Source organism: Euphorbia lathyris, chromosome 5 (assembly GCF_963576675.1).
Source record: "Euphorbia lathyris chromosome 5, ddEupLath1.1, whole genome shotgun sequence".
Classification (NCBI taxonomy): Eukaryota; Viridiplantae; Streptophyta; class Magnoliopsida; order Malpighiales; family Euphorbiaceae; genus Euphorbia; species Euphorbia lathyris.
This window is the reverse complement of record NC_088914.1, coordinates 55,323,014-55,343,013: the sequence shown is the minus strand read 5'-3', so window position 1 is coordinate 55,343,013 and position 20,000 is coordinate 55,323,014. Positions and strand designations below refer to the sequence as shown.

General features: G+C 33.8%; 3 protein-coding genes across 5 annotated transcripts; 2 read left to right on the top strand and 1 right to left on the bottom strand.

The window, feature by feature from the left end:
• The first annotated feature begins 4,055 nt into the window (after positions 1-4,055).
• LOC136228708 (stress enhanced protein 2, chloroplastic) lies at positions 4,056-5,942 on the top strand. Its single transcript, XM_066017161.1, has 2 exons — positions 4,056-4,436; positions 5,459-5,942. Exons 1-2 carry the CDS (start codon positions 4,116-4,118, stop codon positions 5,714-5,716), a joined length of 579 nt encoding a protein of 192 aa, XP_065873233.1. The 5' UTR covers positions 4,056-4,115; the 3' UTR covers positions 5,717-5,942.
• A 3,890-nt stretch (positions 5,943-9,832) lies between these two features.
• Positions 9,833-16,762, top strand: LOC136230968 (4-alpha-glucanotransferase, chloroplastic/amyloplastic). Its single transcript, XM_066020192.1, has 16 exons — positions 9,833-10,343; positions 10,477-10,539; positions 11,058-11,146; positions 11,245-11,305; positions 11,679-11,757; positions 13,388-13,524; positions 13,609-13,767; positions 13,894-13,970; positions 14,487-14,626; positions 14,701-14,732; positions 14,820-14,894; positions 15,626-15,698; positions 15,816-15,904; positions 16,163-16,207; positions 16,279-16,431; positions 16,525-16,762. The coding sequence occupies exons 1-16, from the start codon at positions 9,969-9,971 to the stop codon at positions 16,627-16,629; spliced, it is 1,752 nt and encodes a 583-aa protein (XP_065876264.1). The 5' UTR covers positions 9,833-9,968; the 3' UTR covers positions 16,630-16,762.
• Positions 16,763-18,013: 1,251 nt separating this feature from the next.
• On the bottom strand, positions 18,014-19,991 carry LOC136230010 (uncharacterized). Of its 3 annotated transcripts, none has more exons than XM_066018920.1 (10): positions 19,731-19,991; positions 19,554-19,649; positions 19,398-19,472; positions 19,238-19,306; positions 19,068-19,144; positions 18,877-18,965; positions 18,663-18,792; positions 18,495-18,585; positions 18,346-18,411; positions 18,014-18,256 (listed from the first exon to the last, which is right to left on the bottom strand). In XM_066018920.1, exons 1-10 carry the CDS (start codon positions 19,881-19,883, stop codon positions 18,137-18,139), a joined length of 966 nt encoding a protein of 321 aa, XP_065874992.1. In that variant the 5' UTR covers positions 19,884-19,991; the 3' UTR covers positions 18,014-18,136. The 3 variants fall into 3 exon arrangements, with proteins under 3 accessions (XP_065874992.1, XP_065874993.1, XP_065874994.1); XM_066018921.1 differs by having other exon boundaries at positions 19,398-19,476; positions 19,731-19,873; XM_066018922.1 differs by having other exon boundaries at positions 19,559-19,649; positions 19,731-19,873.
• Positions 19,992-20,000: the final 9 nt, after the last annotated feature.

Here is a 20,000-nt window from a genome sequence, read left to right as displayed (position 1 = left end):
CTTCCATGTTCGACTATGATCCATCTTTGGTAGTTTGGAAGTCCAAAACGATTGAATTAGATTTAATTTAAAGCTTTTGAATAAATCTGGAAAATATTGGAGTGCTGCTGTAATTTGCCAATTCTGTCACTAAATGCTGTTTACCGACGGATTTTCCGTCGGTAAATCTGCCAAAATGTAAAAAATGCCATTTCGGTCCCTCTTTCTTAACTTTTAGACTTTTAATCCTTAGTATATATATATATATATATATAATTATGTAATATATTCTTTTCAAATTGTTTTAAAACTTTAACATATATAATTATTTTAGGAAATTGGTATTCCATTTTTATTCTATTTTTTTTGTATATGTACATATTACTTTCTTTTTATTATTATTCATTTAAATTACATTAAATTCTATTTTAAATGTTATTTACTTGGGCATTTTGGGAGATAATTAGTAGATATTGGGGGATGAACATATAGTCTTTTTGGCATTAGGATTATATTAGTTATGTATATATATAGTTTTGGGGTATATTTGGGTTATCTTAATTATTGTTAAATAAAATTATTTTGAGTGATAAATGCTATTTTCTTATTTATGAATTTCATTCACTATTTTTTTATGTTTAAAGTATAAATATATTATTTTCATTATTCTTATAAATATATTATTTTCATTATTCTTTCTTATATATGTATTAGATAGTATATTTTCTTTTACTCTTATTTTATGTCTTTTGGGCTAAAATGTGTAAATATATATCTATATTATTTTCTTTATTTCTTTTGGTCATTTACAAGTCCATGTTTCAAATGGGATTCACTTGGAAAAATTAATTTTTGGGCCTAAATGTGTTTATTGATGTAATTATAATAGTTAGGGAGTCCATTAAATAAGTGGGGAAAATAAGTCACAAAAAGAGAGTTTTCAATTAAATCATTTGAGCTAATGAGCTTTCTTAGATCTCTAATGTAGATAAATAGAGTCATTTTGGTTGATATTTCAAATCGTCTTCAAAACACCACGTTTTAAAACCTTAGTCCGTTCCAACGACGGATTAAGCGAACATTGTAATCAAAATCGTTTTCTTTGTTAATAATGGAGATTTTGGATCGCTTTCTTAATGAATTGGTACAAAATAAAATTGACTTGTATGTTTAACCACGTTTTCTTATTAAAAGGCTTTTACTTTAACGTTTTCAATTACTCGAGTCGTTCCAACGGCGATTCGGGTAAGCTTCATCAAACGGGGTTTTAAAACGCACCTAAATCGTTCCAACGGCGATTAAGGTGCGAACCATGTAATAAACATCGTTTTGGGGAAATGAGTTAATGTAGAATAGACACACAACATAACATTTAAATACGGTTGTAAATAAATCACTTCTTTCTTCCCCCTCTCTGTGTATGTATAAACATAAATGGGTGATTCTTTACTGATGTGGCTTTTCAATATCATATACTCAAAATGGTTTCCAAAAAGAGAAAGAAAAGGGTTTCAAATGAATTTTAAACTTAAAGAAGTATACGATTAGTCCGTTATCGCCTAACATGCTGAGTAGGAGGCCGGTGGTTCATAACCGGGCGATGTCGGGGTGCCTAGTAGCATTTCTCCGGAAAGGAGCTAGCCTTCTCGGCTCGTACCTAAGTTTCCCGAACCCACACCGGTCTCCCGCAAGGGATCGGTGTTCATTTTTCCATTCGTGGGTGGCGACTCTTCCATATCTCCGAGCTCCGGTCCTGCCGAGCAGCTTGATTCCGCGATTGGTTGCTTTCGGCGCCAATCACCGCTTATGTCGCCATGAGGTTGTCCACCTCCCGGTCCGCCCGAGAGATTAGGCCGCGGCACCTCGTCTAACAATAGTAGTAAGTTATTTACGAAGTCTTAGCAATAATGATTGTATATAGACCGAATATCTATAAATACTACTACTATACTTATGTTGATTAATATTATCAAAGAATATTTGACCTCCAATCTTTTAGTCGATAACAAGAAGATGAGAATTAAAGTGAAATAAGAGAAAGCTAGAGTAGAAAACTAAGATATAAAATAGTTAGATGGTCAACGTAGGAAAAAGAAACCCCTTAAAGTTGCATAACTGCAATAGAGCAAAATAATTGTGACAAGAACAGATTTATGTATGCATGTCGGTCGGAGCTACAAACCTTAAGCTGCCGGATTAAACCTTTGCTTGGGGCTGATTTGGAAGATAAATAAGGAGGTGGGGATAGTTGAAAATTAATTCCAAAGGAAGGGCTGTTTTTGACCGTGGTTAAGAAAATGTTACCATTCCGGCGCACTAGGCGCCGGAATGGGTACCACTGTGCAAGTCAAACTTGCACTTGGAATAGTAACCATTCCGGCGGGTGCGGCGCCGGAATGGTCACTATTCCACCCAATAAATATTAAAAAAAAATTATTATTTTATAAAAATAAATATAAAAAAAAATTAATTTATCATTTTATAAAAATAAAATAATATTATAATAATGTTATTGAATTTGTATTTATAAAATTTAATTTTGCTTGAAAACGTTATGATTAAATTTGCACAATTTCATACGTTAGAGCTAAATCTGCCCTTCACTTAAAACTTTACGGTTAAATATTTAGTGTATTACTAACAAAAAAAAAATATTTAGTATATTAATAATAGAATAAAATATTTTAGACATTTTGAAAGAAATTATGATTAATTGACATTTTCAAGTAAGATCAAATTTGACCAAACACTATCGAAAATTTAAAAAGACTTGTTTAATTGTTATTTAGCTACATCGAACCTTCTAAATCAGTTTGTCGATAAACTGAAACAGTTTCATTCATTTTTTTGTAACTGTATTAATAACACAGTAAAATATTTTAGACTGTTTCAAAAAAATAAACCTGCTATATATAAATTAATCATAATTTTTTAAAATTGTCTAAAATATTTTACTGTGTTATTAATGCACTAAATATTTAACCGTAACGTTTCAAGCGAAGTGCAGATTTAGCCATAATATATGAAATTATGCAAATTTAGCACTAACGTTTTCAAGGAAGATCAATTTTAACCATACGCTACTGAAAATTTGAAAAAAATTTGTTTGACTGTTATTTAGCCACGTCAGACCTTCTAAACTAGTTTATCGATAAATTGAATCAGTTACATTTTTTTCGTAACTTTATTAATAATATAGTAAAATATTTTAGACAGTTTAAAAAAACTAAACCTGTTACGTATAAATTAATCACAATTTATTTGAAAATGTCTAAAATATTTTACTCTATTATTAATATACTAAATATATTTTTTTTTGTTAGTAATACACTAAATATTTAATCGTAAAGTTTTAAGTGAAGTACAGATTTAACCATAACGTATGAAATTGTGCAAATTTAATAATAACGTTTTCAAGCAAAATTAAATTTTATAAAATACAAATTCAATAACATTATTATAATATAATTTTATTTTTATAAAATGATAAATTATTCTTGTTTATATTTATTTTTATAAAATAATAATTTTTTTTAATATTTATTGGCAGTGGAATAGTGACCATTCCGGCGCCACATGCGCCGGAATGGTTACTATTCCAAATAGTATTCCACTGTGCAAGTTTGACTTGCATAGTGGTACCCATTCCGGCGCCTAATGCGCCGGAATGGTAACATTTTCTTAACTATAGTAAAAAACAGCTCCTCCCTTGGAATTAATTTTCAACATTCCCCACCTTCCTATTTATCTTCCAAATAAACCCCAAGCAAAGGATTAATCCCAAGCTGCCCAACAACGAACATGAATATATAATGCATCTGCATTGCATGCGTAATAGAGCTGAAATTAGTAAACTATATTGGACTGGAAATAGCTGTGCATCATTCATTCGTTGAAATTAAAGAAACTTTCTAAGCGACCGACAGGTCTTGTTGGACATTGACACTCAGCCAATTGGTGACACGTTATTTCCATCTTTAGGACAACGACGTCATCGGGCTAAACACTCTCCACGTCATCAAAGAAAAAGGACACATACGTGGATTCATAAGCAACCACTGGACCCTTCCCTTCCCAATATACTAGGAATCTCGATTCCAACTCTTTCTCTCTTCTATCTATCTATCTATCTATCCATGGCCAGGGTGGCGCGTGCTATTCACTGCCAGCTTGATGCTCCTCAGAGAGCTTCAATTCTCAAGAGAGAATCTGCTTCCGTTTCGGTTCAGTTGCCAGCTCCTAAGATGAAGCCAGCTGGTGAACCAGAAAACTCAAAGATTATGCTGCAACCTAGGTTGTGTACCCTCAGATCCTACGGCGAGGATCGTTTTGCGGTGGTCAAGACCAGAAAGGATGGCGGAGATGAGGTGTCCCGCTTTTTTGAGACACTGTCGGATTATATTGAAAGCTCTAAGAAGAGTCACGATTTTGAGATCATTTCCGGCCGCCTTGCTATGGTCAGTCACTTTCTATCTTTCTTATTATACAAATTTAGATTTATGGATGCTGGTTAAATTGGATTATAACTTTATTATAATGTTAAAATTGAAGCTTAATACATGCGTTTTTTTTTGTCTTTGTCTAAAAAATATCTGCTCTTTCACTTTGGAAAAGCTGTATTAAAAGTTAAAACTTACTTAAATGATCAACATTGGTAAATATATATATATATATATATATATATATATACTCTTTTAATTCTAACTGTTAGCTTTCAAACTTTATTTAAAATGACTTATTCATCTATGGATTTGCTTGGACTATATTCATTTCAACTTTTTTTTTTCTATATTTCATCGCTTAAATTTTAAAAAGTTAATATTTCGCTTTAAACAAGTTCAGTTAGAAAATTAAATACTTAAAAAATATAACAAGTTAATTGACTTTTTTTTTTTTTAAATCAAACATAAAGAATTAGAGATATATTAACTTAAAATGGATCAATTTTAAACTTTATTGTTTTATTAATAATAAATGAGTTTTTTTTCTATTCAATTTCTTATTATAAGCTTTCTATCATGTTAGATTTGAAATTACACATTTTGTAATAAAGAAACTCATATTATTTTGATCAAAATTGAACTTAATCAATTGTATTGTTATGCACTAAATTAGTGTTGTTGAACTGTTTAATAAATTGACTTTTTAATCATCAGATTCAAGTTAGAGCTAAGTTGTTCCAATCTTTTAAGTTAGAAAACTTGAATTCAGATTATAATTTATCGAACAAATTTTAATTAGAAAATGGCTCAAAGTGACGAATCTTGAACCAATTAAACGAGGGTCAAAAGTAAAAATTTGATCAAGTAAATTATCCAAAACTATAATATCATGTTTTTGTTTTTGTACGGTAATGAATTTATGAGATGAAATTCATAAAATGAAGATAATTTCGTAAAAGAAATTTATGGATGAGTTGAATCATATATTATGAAAGGTGTAGTGTAACGTAATTTAACGAAATTGAAATGGATGGCAGATGGTGTTTGCAGCGACAGTGACAACAGAATGGGTAACAGGCAATTCAATATTTGGAAAGGTGGAAATACAAGGAATAGAAGAAGCAGGTGGAGTTTGCTTAGTTGGTATAATATGTTCGGCAACATTCGCATATTTCTCAAGCGCTCGTAACAGAGTAGGCGGAATATTCAAAAGCAGCTGCAACACTTTGATCGATTCCTTAATTGATGATATTGTTGATGGCTTGTTCTACAATGATGATGATATTGATATTTGAATCCCATTTAAACAGAGACGGATCAAGTGGCATCTCATCCGGGAGTTGGGTTTTTCCTTGTAAAATGTATGTGTATAACTAGCTAGGTATATACATAATTAATTATATACGTAAAGTGATGGGCTAATTAAGAGGTAGTATTGTCTACGTTGTGGTATTTAGATGATTAAAACCTCTCTTACTATAAAATACATTACACTAAATATATATTTCTCTTTAATGATCCCATTTATTCTATGTTTGTGCCATTACAGTACATTTCCTTTTTTGATAGAAGATGAACTTTCTTTAGCTAAAGAGGAAAAACATTGCAAAGAATGTCAAATGAATACTCGGGAACATACTCCATAGAAACTTGAGAATCATCAAGAAAAGATGTCATTTTAGCCAAAAGAATGAGCTCTAACTTTTTTTTTTTTAATCAATGAGCTCTAACTTTTGTTATTCTTTAGCCGTGCTAAAAAGAGACCGTAAAAAAGCTGCCACGTTTAAACCAAATAACACAGCCAATCCATTTGCAAAATCAACATTGGAGTAGAATTGTTTAGAACAGAAGGATGAAAATAGAGAAATACCTTTAGTATCACGCATAACCCGAGTAGCAGAAGAGTTCATTATATATCTCCCTATCACATTCTCCCATTAAAGAGAGTATGATAAAGTACAATGTCCTCATTGGTGCAAAAAGTGATAATTCATAAAAGAAATACGAAATTAAAATTGAAAGAAATGAGTTCCAAACAAGCATAAAAGGAAAGAAAATAATTCAAAAATGAGCAAAGATGAAACCTATGGATGAGAAGGAGAATCCGTTGGCGATGGTGTCAACTCGACTCCTTAGCGGCGAAAATAAGACATCATCCGTCGACGGATAGATTTGTTCTCCTTTCTCAAGACATTGACGTTTTGGTCAACTTGATCAATCCTTTGGGTCATTTATACATTGTTTGCATTGAGTTGGGCCAAAACTTGTTGCCAACCCACAACGTCTTCTTTATCGCTACGTTTTCACGTTGCGCCTCCTCTTTATGAGGTTACTCTTCCTCTCCATCATCTGCTTCCTCATTATCTTCTCCTTGAATACTCTTCCCATACGAACTGGAAGCACCAACACCCACAACCGCAAACAAACTAGTCGTCCTAGTCTCATAAGACTTAAATGTAGGCGGGCCCATGCTAAAAACCAAATTAGCACGTGAAAGGGCGGCATAGTCCAACATAGGCAAAGAACCATGTGGAAGGGATTGAAAGTGTTCCAATCCACTCGTAGCACCCAGAACAAGTCTCGTAATAAAATTTCCCATAGGAACTTGTCTATTTGTGGAGATGGAGGCACGAACTAGAGCATCAAAAATCATACCGATACTATCCACAACCAAACCCTTAAAAATACAATCCAACACAAACAAGTCACGAGTTTGAACCTTAGATCCTTCAACACTCTCGAAAAGCGAATAGGACAAAAACTTATGAAAATAGAAAATGCAATTGTCCCTAATGAGCTTACTTGAAGTATTCTTGGGATTAAACCCATCCAAATCAGTTAATTGTTTCCAACCCAGATCAGTTTGAAAATTCTTAGGCTTAGCAACGAAATTGTTTGTAGGAAAGCCGAACCAATTACCCATCTCTTCATACCCGATGACAAAAGGTTTTCCCAAATTCCTAAAGGTAAGCTTCTTATTCTTTTTATCATATGAAAGGATAACTAAAAACTCAATTATATTTGTTTCACTATGGGGAAAACACATTGTAACAAATCTTACCTAACCCAGAGCCTTAAGATAACTATTAATGCGATCGGTGAAGGAAAAATTACTCACAGTGACAAAATCTAGAAATAGAATATCATGAAACAGGATCTTAGGCCTGGAAAAGTGCCGATACCGCTTTCCTTCTTCATTGGAAACAATGTTGAACGGAGCTCCGTAGAGGCTACGCAAACGACTCGAAGAGGTAGTCTTATTGGCAACAACTTTCTGTCTAGGCATAGTTCTTGGTGAATTCGGACTTGAGAGGAGAGGAAATTTGGAGAAAGGTTGTATGGAGAAAAGTGAAGGTTTGAGGTTATGGAGTTTGATTTGGGGGAGAGGATGATGAAGGAAAATAGGCAATCATAGGACAGCGGAAATATAATTTTTTTTTACCTATTTCCTTAAACCAAGATCCGTTAATTGTTATTTCATACAAAGAAGGATAGAAGGAAATACCTTATATGATGAACTATCTACCGTTGCTAACGAAGTGCCCTCAACTCTAGTTCTGAGTTCACGAGCACAAAGAAAACACAAGATCAAAGTAAGTCAGAATCTCAACCAAAAGAAAACAATCAATAGAGATTGTCTCTAATAAATCAATATAGAATCAAAGAGAAAGAGGAAGAGACAAAATTAATCAAATGGAAGCAAGCGGTGCGATTTCGTCCTCTACGGTAGGGGGGTCGAAATTCTCACTCTACACGGAACAGGTTAGCCAAACAACGACCCCCTTTGACCTTCTTTCTGTCCAAATGCAGGTCTACAAATGGACTTTCATGATTCAACCACATCAAATTGCTGCAGTAAGCATGGAACAAACACAATAATGACTCGCTTAAGTAATTACATCCAACTTTCTTCCTCTAGTGCACTCCCTGCATCCGGAGTTTAGATTATGGTAGAAGAAGAAGAACGACGACATTTTTAGGCCATTGCGAACTAGCTCTGGACATGGCAGAGGACATTAAGGCCCTAGATGCCCAATAACAAAGGCTCCTAGGTACAATCTCCCAATGATTGGCAGAAAACCCGGGATCTATCCACAACATCGTTAACGTCATGCGACAAGAGCACGCCATCCAAATGGCTGAAGTTAAAAAAAAAGGTGGAGATAGCAGAAGAGACTCCCATGTACATAAATAAACCTGAGAATAACAACTACTCAACTAGGCATTATACTACATGAAGCTCTCATCGTCAGTATGACGAATCTTTAAGAAACCGGGTAAGGGATTCAGCCGTGCACTCGAGGGGGAAAAAACTCCCTAATAAGACACTACAGATCCTCAAATTCCCCTTTGTAAGGAAATCAAAGAATACCAACAAGCAGTCTCTGAAAGATCAACTCGGTGAGAAAAGAGAAACGTCTGAATTGGAGGACCCTAGACACAAATCGAATAATAACCCAAGACAGATCTATCGAGTCTAGATCTGCTAGTAGGGAAAGGATTGTTGAACCCTAGACTCAGGATCGATGGGCGCCCAATGAAAGAATCCTCTTGGTAAAATGCGAGATTCCGAGGCAAAGTTGGAGGCAATCTAAAAATAATTGGATAAAATCATAAACCTAAATCACCGAAGCATGGATCGACTTGAAGCATATTGATATAACATAGTATAAATACCACTATGCAAGAAGATCATGACTAAGCCCATGCCCCGAGGGTATACCCGTTGTTAAAAGAGTATGACGGGACAACATACCCCACTATTCACATCAAAAACTTTAGGTGGTTTATGGACACTACCATGGCAACAAATGATGTGTTGTGCCGCATATTCCCTACTACCCTAAAAGATGTTGCCTCCTACTAGTACGAGCAGCTTGGCACCAAGACGATCATCAACTTGAAGCAGATGTTAAAGCTCTTCACCTATCGCTTTGTAACATCCATCGTCGAAAACAAAACCATGCAAGATCTTAACTACATGGCACATCATGAAAAAAAATCTTTAAGGACTATATGGAGAAATTCGAGTAGAAAGCCATTCAAGTCAAAGTAGAGCGGTCAACATCATGGTAGATAATTGCCTAAACATATAGCTATTCCAAGAGCTAATCATCAACAAATCTCGAACCTTTGAAGGACTTGAATTTATAAAGTGATTTGTAACTCTGAATTTATTTAAAATAATTTATTACCATTCATTCTCTGGTTATATTCATCCTCCAAACTTGTACAAATGGTATAGTTTTCTATTTGTTAAAATTTTGTGGACATAAAAAGTTAATCAATCTGCATTAAGCAAACAAAAATAGTCCATAACGTTTTATATATTTAGCAAACAAAAATAGTCCATAACGTTTTATATATTTATATTTTTGCGGTGAAGTAAGATTTGGCCATAAATGAATATTGAATAGAGAAAGAATGCATAAAATCCTTTGGATCTAATGCTTCCCTTTTTTCCCACTCAAAATAAAACCAGCTCTCCTTCCCTCTGTTTTCCAATCTGAATTTGTAAATCACTTTCTCTTATCTATATGCTAATTCATGGCGGTCATTACCTCTCTTTCACTCCTCCCTTCTCTTTCTTCCTCCTCTCCTTTCTGTCCTAATCCTACTCACTCCTCTTTAACCTCCTTCATTTCCTTTCCTCTCCTCAAACCCCATTCCTCCGCTCTCATTTCCAAAACCAATGCTATGTCCTCTTCCACTCTTTCTCTTTCCCCTTCTGTTGCCGTCGGCGACAATTTGCCCGCTGATTACGAACACTGGTTGCCCAAAACCGATCCGTCCTCTCGAAGGAGAGCCGGCATTTTGCTCCATCCTACGTCCTTTCCAGGGCCTTACGGTATTGGGGATCTTGGGGACCAGGCTTTTCGCTTCATTGATTGGCTTCATCAAGCTGGTTGCTCCGTTTGGCAGGTTTCTTTTTACCAATTTTGATATTAGATTGTTTGAATTCCATTTATTTTTACTTTTTTATTATTCAAATTTTATTAATTGCATATAAGTGGAAGTTTTTCTTACAGCTAACTATATTGTGTTCTAAATGCAGGTTCTTCCTCTTGTACCTCCGGGAAGGAAGGCTAATGAAGATGGATCACCTTACGCAGGGCAGGTGACATTTCCTTCCAATGAATAAGTATGTTTTGATACGTTGTACCTTCATCTAAGTATCACAAGCTTCTTGGTTAAGCAATCTGCATTCATCATGCTTCACCGCCAATCTACTATCCGCAGTATCTGAAAATCATTTTCTATGAAGATCACGTGTTTTCCATGGCGTTCTGGTTTCTGAGTTTTCATAGGAGAGGTTGTCAAAGATGGAATTGAATTGTGAAAATAGAGAAGCCAAATTTTAATTGCTTAGATAACCTTTCATACCTGAATTGCTATACAAAATTTTGTTTGAGGATCCTTCTTCGTTTTGTAGGATTTATTTATATGGCCCCCAATGCATTAAAATAATAAACATAATGTTTGATAATGATCGTTTCCAATAAGCCTTCTCATGTAATTTTATGATTTTCTAGAGTTGAACCATCAAATTGATAATCGTGATCAACTAGTTTCCTGTATAGTTCATATATAAACATATATTCCAAGAGGTGGTCTTTAATTTTGAATTTCTCTCAGGATGCTAATTGTGGTAATACGCTCTTAATTTCACTTGAGGAGTTGGTAAAAGACGGGTTGCTGACAAAGAATGAGCTTCCAGATCCCATGTTAGAATTTTTTGTTTCTTTGACTATCATTAAATAAGTCCATGGTCATAGTGTTTCTGTTCTTATTGACCAAAAATACTGTTGTCTAATTCATTCAGAGTCTCTGACCGTGTGAACTATTCTGCTGTTGCTGAGGTTAAGGACCCCTTAATAGCTAAGGTAAATTATATTCTGCATCATCCTCTTCTACACTCACAAAATTCTTCAAATAACTAGTGGGGAAATTAGTTATGTTAACTAGTTTCTCTTGATTAAAGAGACAAATTTAGAACTCAAACAATATCAACCATGAAATAAATTTGAAGGTTGATCGTCATTTTGAATCTTTTTATTTTTTTGCATATTAATCTATTTAATTGACTTTGACGTTTTGTTGTACATCAACTTTATATTTTCTGTCTGCTTCACGAAATTGATTATTCTTCAAAAACTTAAATTCTAGTATTGCTGTTCTATATTTCAGTATCTATGTTTCTTCTTTCCCTTCCGTTCTTTTTTAGGCCAATAATTTCTTATACTAGTCCTTTCTTAGGCTGCAAAGAGGCTAATTCTGAGTGATGGTGAACTTAAAAGTCAGCTTGAAGATTTCAGCAAAGACCCCAATGTGTTGAGTAAGATTCATATTGTCATAGATGATGATTTTCTTTCATGCTTAGAAGAAGTTAACTTATAGTTACTGAAACATCACATGCACATGTTGGATTTATCACTAATACATACAGCTATAGTTTTGGATTTGATAACAATGATGAAAAAAGGAACTGCATAAGGTAAGGAATGAAGAATTGAAACTACTTGTAAAGATTATTTCTTGTTCCTGAAAATGCCAATCTCAAGTTGCTGTTTGATGAGACATTTTATGACTATAAATTCCATAATTGAAATTAGAAAATGGACAAGGCCATAAAAGTTTGTTTAATTGCTAATAGAGTTAACAGTAGCAAATTCATTATTATAAGTAACTTTAGAATCCTTGGAAATCGACATGCTGAGTCATTTTTAGGTGAAAAATATATCTGCTTTCATATAAATGGAATTAGCTTTAGTCACTCTCAGTTGCCTTTTTTATCATCCTGTGAAAAAAAGTGGCCTAAGCCTGTTAAGATTAAGTTATTACTTAAGTTATTTTTATTGCTTAGCTGTTCAATTCCTATTCAGTTTGTTGTCGACTTGTCTTAATAAGCAGCTCTTGCTAGACTTGTAATTCTGTCTCTTCTATATATATGGAAGACCATTAATTTAATTATTATGAGTTGAAACCAATTGGCTAAGAGATCATAGAGTTCTCTCGTAATGACCTCTAACCAAATTGTGGCACAATAGGTAAAGATAGAAGAACACCAAAGAAACCTGTCTTAGGAGATATTCGGGTGCATGGTCCTACAACAAGATCTCAAACTCTGTTCATAACACAGACAGGCTTGTCCATCCTGATTGGTAGGGAGTGAAAGCTTCAGAGAGGGACAATGAATTAGTTCATGTTGCTAAAGTCCTAACCGTAGTTGTCTTAGAAAAAAGATCTTTTAGTAGTTTATTCTTTTTTAGTAATAGAAAAATTTGTAATTTATTTTGTTTAGGATATTATATGTTTGCTAGGAATTGTTAGCAATATTAAAGTTGTAGCCTCGGTAGCATATATTAGTTTTTGAACAGTAACACAATTTTTCGGGTTCGGGGACTTAAAGCTCCACATTTGAGTGACGTCCTCTTTTATAAAACAGAAATTTGTGGCTCATTTCAATGTGCAGTTTTCAAAAATATTACATGATATGATATTAATGAAATCATTTCCACAGTGCTTTTACAACAAATGAGGGTTGTGCTTCATAAATCAATAAACCCTTATTTTATTTATTTAATAAGAGAGAGGTATCTGTTATTATTAATAAAGTATTTAACTTTAAATAGCCCAACTTTAGAAAATTTTGTTAGTTAATTTTTTTAAGAACAAAACTATTAATGAAAAAGAAATTGGCGGGAAATGAGAATCTCAGCAGGGTCTCGGATGGGGACAATTTGATCCTTGTCAAGTCAGTGGGAATGAGGAAGACCTACTAAGTGGGAGTGTGGCAGCACTCCCCACTTTCTCCTGCACTGTTTCTACTCCTGTGCCAGATATTATGAATCTGTTATTACTTTATGTTAGTGCTTTATGCTGTTAACTGCTCAAAATTATGAACAAGCTATTCTCTGATGTTTCCTTGCTTCATTAGTATTCAAAGTTCAATTTATGATCTGTAGGTTGGCTTGAAGATGCAGCTTATTTTGCTGCCATTGATGGTTCTTCAAATACTTCAAGTTGGTATGATTGGCCTGAATCGTTGAAAGACCGTCATCTTGCAGCCTTGGAGGACATTTACCAAAGCAAAAAGGATTTTGTAAGATCTGTATCCTTGTCTTTTGGTGTAAAAATGCCTAGTTCATTGTGTACATGAGTCCTTATTCTTTGTTTTCCCTCACAGATGGAGGTATTTATGGCGGAGCAGTTTTTATTCCAAAGACAATGGCAGAAAGTGCGGAACTATGCACGGAAGAAGGGAATTAGTATAATGGGTGACATGCCCATTTATGTAGGGTATCACAGTGCTGATGTTTGGGCAAACAAGAAACATTTTTTGTTGGTTAGCAGTCCCTTTAGATTTGAGAATTTGTTGCTTATCATACACAGTTTCCTCAGCTTTCCTTTCTGTGCCAGTAAACCATGCAGGTGATTACATTAATATCTGAACTGTTTTAATGTCTGCCAGAGCAGGAATGGCTTTCCTCTTCTAGTTAGTGGTGTCCCTCCCGATGCCTTCAGCGAGACTGGTCAATTGTGGGGCAGGTTTGTTCTTAACAAATACTGTCAGTGATTACATCCTATGCTACGATTAAATAATATATTGCAATTTGATTCCATGCTTTTGTAAATAATTGCAAAAGAATCTTTAGTTTCATGAGGATATCAGATGTGCAATCAGCTCCTTTCTTTGTTTACATGTTACCTGTCTAATACATTAATTTTCATATTGTCTTTCCATTCATTTATTTATGTATGCGTAGCTCATAGACTTGAGTGCTAATTAATACCATTTGTGGTTCTCTTTAACATTTGGAGGCTTTTTGTGAATTCTAAGAGGAATCACTATAGATCTAAAGCTTCTAGCCTGCACAGAATACTAGGATTATTCAATGCAATTTGTCATCTGCACAATTTTTTTTTTTTGATATTCCAAGTTTAACGAAAAGCATTAAGAGATATGAAATGTTCTTTGCTCCTTGCTATCATCTTTCTCTTTCTGATATTGCTTGTGCACAATTTGGACAAGTTACCGATATATTTTTATTATATCAAATGAAGCCCTCTATATGATTGGAAAGCTATGGAGAAAGATGGCTATTCATGGTGGATACGACGCTTGCGACGAGCTCAAGATCTTTATGATGAATTTAGGATTGATCATTTCAGAGGTTTTGCTGGCTATTGGGCTGTTCCTTCTGGTGAGATGATTTGCAATTATATTGATATTATTTGAATACATAAAGTCATTCTAATGCGTTAAATGACTGTGCAGATGCAAAAATCGCAACGGTTGGAAATTGGAAGGTCTGTTTTTGTCCTTCAAATTAATGTGTAATACTTGGTTCATTTCCTGTTTTACAACCTAGATATATATTATTCTGATGACAGTAGGCTGGACCTGGGAAATCTCTTTTTGAAGCCATCTCCAGAGCTTTTGGAAAGATCAGTATAATAGCAGAAGATTTGGTATGTTTTCTTTCTCCAGACAGGATGCAAAAACATTCTCTCTCCATTGTTTTTATCTTGTAGGATTTGCATCTTCTTATAATATCAGTTACTCATTTCTCAAATCACCAAAACTGTAATCTGATGTACAAGTTTGATCGAACTTTCCTTGTATTTGACATGATGGTTTATTTGGCTGGCGCATGATTGTTCCTGCCAGTACAATTTATTTTGGTTTAAAAGCGATGTAAAAAAACCTATCTGTGATACTACCATGAATTCATTAGTTCAAACAAAATTCACCTAATTTTCATTATGTTTGAGTAGTGATGTACATAATTTGCAGTTTCTGTTTGTGATATGAAGGTTGAAGGCATTAAAGAAGCAAACGATGCAATAAGAATGGTATTCATATAGTTGGTTCAGCGATTAAGTTAGAAACATGGCTGTTTCATTGTTTGAAGGCTATTTTTATTTTCATTGCCTTATTATCTCATAGTGTGAGTCTCTTGAAAGTTGCAATATTAGCTTTCAAAGAGTAGCTGTAGATGTTTCATTATTTACATACTATTTCTTAATTTTCATTGGCTATGACTTTATACTGTGAGGGGATTGCCACCAGCTAAATTAGTTTCCATGAGTGATAAAGACAAGATAAATTGCTGCAAGGAAATAATTTGTGTATATCTATTTTTACTTGCTTCTTGAGTTGCTGTTAATATGCTATTACTTCTTATACTGTGACGTCTCAGGGTGTTATCACTGAGGATGTAGTACAGCTTAGGAAGTCTATTGGTGCTCCTGGAATGGCTGTCCTTCAGTTTGGTAATCATTAGTTTTCTGATTTTGAGGCAAATGCTCATCATAAATAGATTGTCTCGATATTACTGCTGACTATGTATGGTGTAAGTTGTAGTTATAATCTGTATTTTCCTTGTCCAGGTTTTGGGGGTGATGCAAGTAACCCTCATTTACCTCATAATCATGAAGTCAATCAGGTTGTATACACTGGAACACATGATAATGACACGGTAAATTTGTCTATATTGCTCCAACATTCTCCTTGCTGCTGATTTGGACTATAAGAAAAGAACTACCCATCGCATTTGGTTAATTAATTATTACAGTACAAATGATATCTTGCAAAGGAGTTAGTTTACACATTGAAATGCTAGTAGTATATAATTTTTCTTAGTTATGACATGAAAACATTTCCGAACAAATATTGCAAACTGTAGTCACCTGACAAAGAGATTTGAATACATAATTTTTAAATATTGTGATGACAGATTCGAGGTTGGTGGGATGTGTTGGAGCCTGGGGAGAAGTCAAATGTGAGTAATTGGTCGTACATTGATTGACTAGTTTATGGTTGTGTATTTATGAGAGTGATATTGGTAATTAGGTACTGAAGTATCTGTCAATTAGTGAAGAGAATGATGTGGGATGGGCACTCATCCAAGTTGCAGTTTCGTCAGTGGCCCAAACTGCGGTAATACCCTTGCAAGATATTCTTGGACTGGGAAGTTCGGGGAGAATGAACATTCCTGCTACACAGGTATAGTCTATAGATTATTGATGTGTTACTTTTGCAATGTAAAGAGAAGAAGGATGTTGAGAGTTGTGTGTGTTTGAATGTTGTTGTATGCAGTTGGGAAACTGGAGTTGGAGAATACCTGGTACCATGAGTTTTGATGATTTGGAGAAAGAAGCAATGAGACTAAGAGATTTACTTTCCATGTACGGGCGGTTTTAGACCTTGAGATTCAAGATCTTTTTTTGTTTTCCATAAAATGATATCTTCTTATAAGCTGTAGTTGGTCCAGCATGAATAACTTCTCTGAACATTTGGTCAGGGAAGCAATCAACCAGGTAGACTTTGAAGACCTCTTCCTACTTTTGTTCCCATGATTTTTATTTTATTTCAATTTCATCTTCACCTTTAGTGGAAGTGATAAACACTGATAATTACCTTTTCTTCAACTTTAAAGTGTATATTGACAATTGCTATTTGTTTGATAAAATATAATAATAATATATTAATGTTGTTCCGAATATTAAATTCGTCAAATATTTATTGATACAACAATGAAATTGAGCATGACTTGCAACATAATATATGGTATATATATAATTAAAGAATATAAATCAATCCTTTAAAAAAGAGAATATGATAGTAAATAGGCTTAATACATCATTTACCCTCTGAACTTGTCCAAAAAGCTTGATTGGTCCCCTGAACTTTTAAAGTGTCCCGATAGCCCTCCTCAACTTGCATAAAATGTTCAGTTAGCCTCTTGAACTTGCGAAAAATATATTAAGCCTAGTAAGTACTGTATAAATTGATAGTAATGCATTATAATTATAGTTAACGACCTTTTCTTTTAAAAGAGATAAATTTGAGTTTTAAAATAATTTACTCGTAATGCACTATAATTATAATTAATTACTTATAATTATAATTAAGGAATTTTTCTTTTAAAAGAGATAAATTTAAGTTTTAAAATAAATTCATTGTAATGCATTATATCTATAATTAATTACATTAAGGAAATTCACCTTATAAACACATCAAACAGCATCCTGCCGCTCCGAATCATTCTGTTTTTAGTGCATTTAACCTCTTATTTTCCATTTCAATAAACTCGTTTTGTATTTTTCACTTAAATCAGCTTTTAATTTCATACTTTGTTATTATTCATTTCATCGGAGTTTGAAATTCACATTTATAAATAGTTCAAAACTTACTTTTAGCAACATATGAAATGAATTATGTTGGCTGAGTTTTATGTTTACAACTAACTACTTATCACTAAATGCGACAAAACATAAAAAAAATAAATGGTGACGGGTGCGGATGGTTTTTCTCTAAAATAAACATATGTATTATTCTATGAAATCAGTAAATAGATGATACATTATTAAGAATGTGTATAGTTGAACACATTTAAATGATTAGCTAACTGATAAGAGTGGACAATATGGTAACACTTCACAGATCCAAAGCTTTTCTTATTTTTCTTTAAGAAAAAAAAAACACAATTTAAACTGAAGCAGCGAATTGCGATTGAGTTTGTTCCTATCTAATTTTGAGCAAGATGCCTGCTGGTGACTATAAAATCAAAAAACAATAAACTCTATACCAAAAACAACTCATATTGGTGTAATATTTTGGTCAAATTCCTTTGAGTTTATAAATATACAGAGAAATTGGCATATAATTTTCAGTAAAATGAAATAGAAGAATGGAATTGCAGAAATAATTATGCAGCATTCTCAATGGCTTGGATGCATTCTAAAACAGTAGCCTTGTTTGACATAGCTCCCACTAGAGCTTCATGAATTGCATTGTTGTTCTTTATCAGAGATCCTGAAAACAATACCTGAAACGAATATATACTTTCTGCTCATAAAACCTTCATATAAATCATGAATCCTTAATTAATTTCTAGTTACAGAAGCAATTACTTACAGCCCATCTAGTAAGATTTTGTTGTTGCTCTTTGCTAAGCTGTGGTTTCGTTCTATTTATAAGCCTCTGCACACATTTACTTAATCAATATCTTCTACATTCAATCTCAACAATAAAAATAAAAGTAGAGTTGCAAATAAATGAAACACCTGGAGAGTTAAAAGATCAGCAGATTGACCAACCACTTTGTCATACTGCAAACCCTCTGCTGCAAGTCCAGCCATTGCTACCACCGCGATCCTGATAGCAAACTCGTTATAACCCATAAAAACTGTGAAACGACATGAGTTTTTTTTTTTTTTTGGAATTAAAGGCACCTGTCTAGTTCCTTGGTATCAAGCTGTCCACTGTAAATCAATTTCTGCATCTTTTCATCAATGAGGTTGACATGCTCTTTTCCAATATCTAATGAATAATCCAGTACTGGAAACCCAAGCAAATATGCAACTGCCAATACAATATGAAAAACCTTTGTTTATCTAACTAAATAACAACTCTGAATTAATTCAATATGCCAAATTCAACATCTACTTAAAAAATGAGCTGCTTCATGTCTAGCTATCCTTTCTTGATAATCCGGAAAAATCGTCGAAAATCCACCGATTGCAGCTTGAAGAAGGCTATATATAATCCCACATTGAAAAATAAAAGCATGAGTTGTGTTTATCTGATAATAACATGAAATAAAACCCAACTATGTGTTAAAATTCAAGTGAACTTACCCAGGAGAAATGCTTCCCACAGCTAATACTACTAGAGAAATGCTGCCAATTAAATAAGGTACAAAGAACCCCCAATCCTACACATCATAATTCAACTACAAATTAATGCAAGAAATGCTCAAATTTTCCAATATTAGGAATTGAAGTAAGGAAGGCATATGAATATATACTCCGGGAAGTTGACCGGTAAGAACTCCCAAAACTGAAGTTGTTCCGACTACTGTGACAAGAAAAGCTGCCTGTATTACTGAAAAATATTATAATTTGAATTAAAAACCCAATATCCAAAGCTTCAATTCAATCTCTTCTGTATACAACAATATTACTTACATCATTTCTAACACTTGGAATGGCCAAGTTTTCTGCGTTTTTCATTCCAAGATTTGTTAATTCTCGAAGGGATGTCTGTCTACCACAACATTATTCATTATTATCAATCACATTTTCTAATTTCATAATTGTACAAACAACAATTAATGGTCTGACCGTACGACGAGATACATAAGGCTGACTACTCCATCTCTTAGCCCAACCTTCTTCTCTGAGTTGATCCAGTGCCTCTTTTACTGCATTACTGTCTTTCTGCATCAATTCGATTTTTTAGTTTTTTGATCAGAAATTAAGGCAAACCAAACAGCAAATAGTAAATTACTAATTACGAACCTTATCTATAGCAGATTGAAGAGTGTTGAGATGAACACCAGGAGCAGCAGAAGATGAGGAGGAGGCTCTTATTCTCAATTGCGTTTGGTGCCGATACTGATAATAACCTAATCTAGGATTTGAAAAGAAACAAGATGTCATCAAACTTGCCATTTCTAAATTTTAATGAATCACATTCGCAGAAAGAAAGGAGCAAAAATAACTCAGCTCAGCTGGATAAGATACAGCCTACAGGTTTTCGGAAGGATGGGTTTAGCACACGTTGCTCGT

Coding starts and splice junctions, on each gene's coding strand:
- LOC136228708 (XM_066017161.1), top strand. CDS start 4,116: ATGGCCAGGGTGGCGCGTGCTATTCACTGCCAGCTTGATGCTCCTCAG. Junction 4,437..5,458: donor TTTCCGGCCGCCTTGCTATG/GTCAGTCACTTT, acceptor AATGGATGGCAG/ATGGTGTTTGCAGCGACAGT.
- LOC136230010 (XM_066018920.1), bottom strand. CDS start 19,883: ATGGCAAGTTTGATGACATCTTGTTTCTTTTCAAATCCTAGATTAGGT. Junction 19,650..19,730: donor TTCAATCTGCTATAGATAAG/GTTCGTAATTAG, acceptor GAATTGATGCAG/AAAGACAGTAATGCAGTAAA. Junction 18,412..18,494: donor CTGATCTTTTAACTCTCCAG/GTGTTTCATTTA, acceptor AAATGTGTGCAG/AGGCTTATAAATAGAACGAA.
- LOC136230968 (XM_066020192.1), top strand. CDS start 9,969: ATGGCGGTCATTACCTCTCTTTCACTCCTCCCTTCTCTTTCTTCCTCC. Junction 10,344..10,476: donor CTGGTTGCTCCGTTTGGCAG/GTTTCTTTTTAC, acceptor TTCTAAATGCAG/GTTCTTCCTCTTGTACCTCC. Junction 15,905..16,162: donor GAACACATGATAATGACACG/GTAAATTTGTCT, acceptor TTGTGATGACAG/ATTCGAGGTTGGTGGGATGT.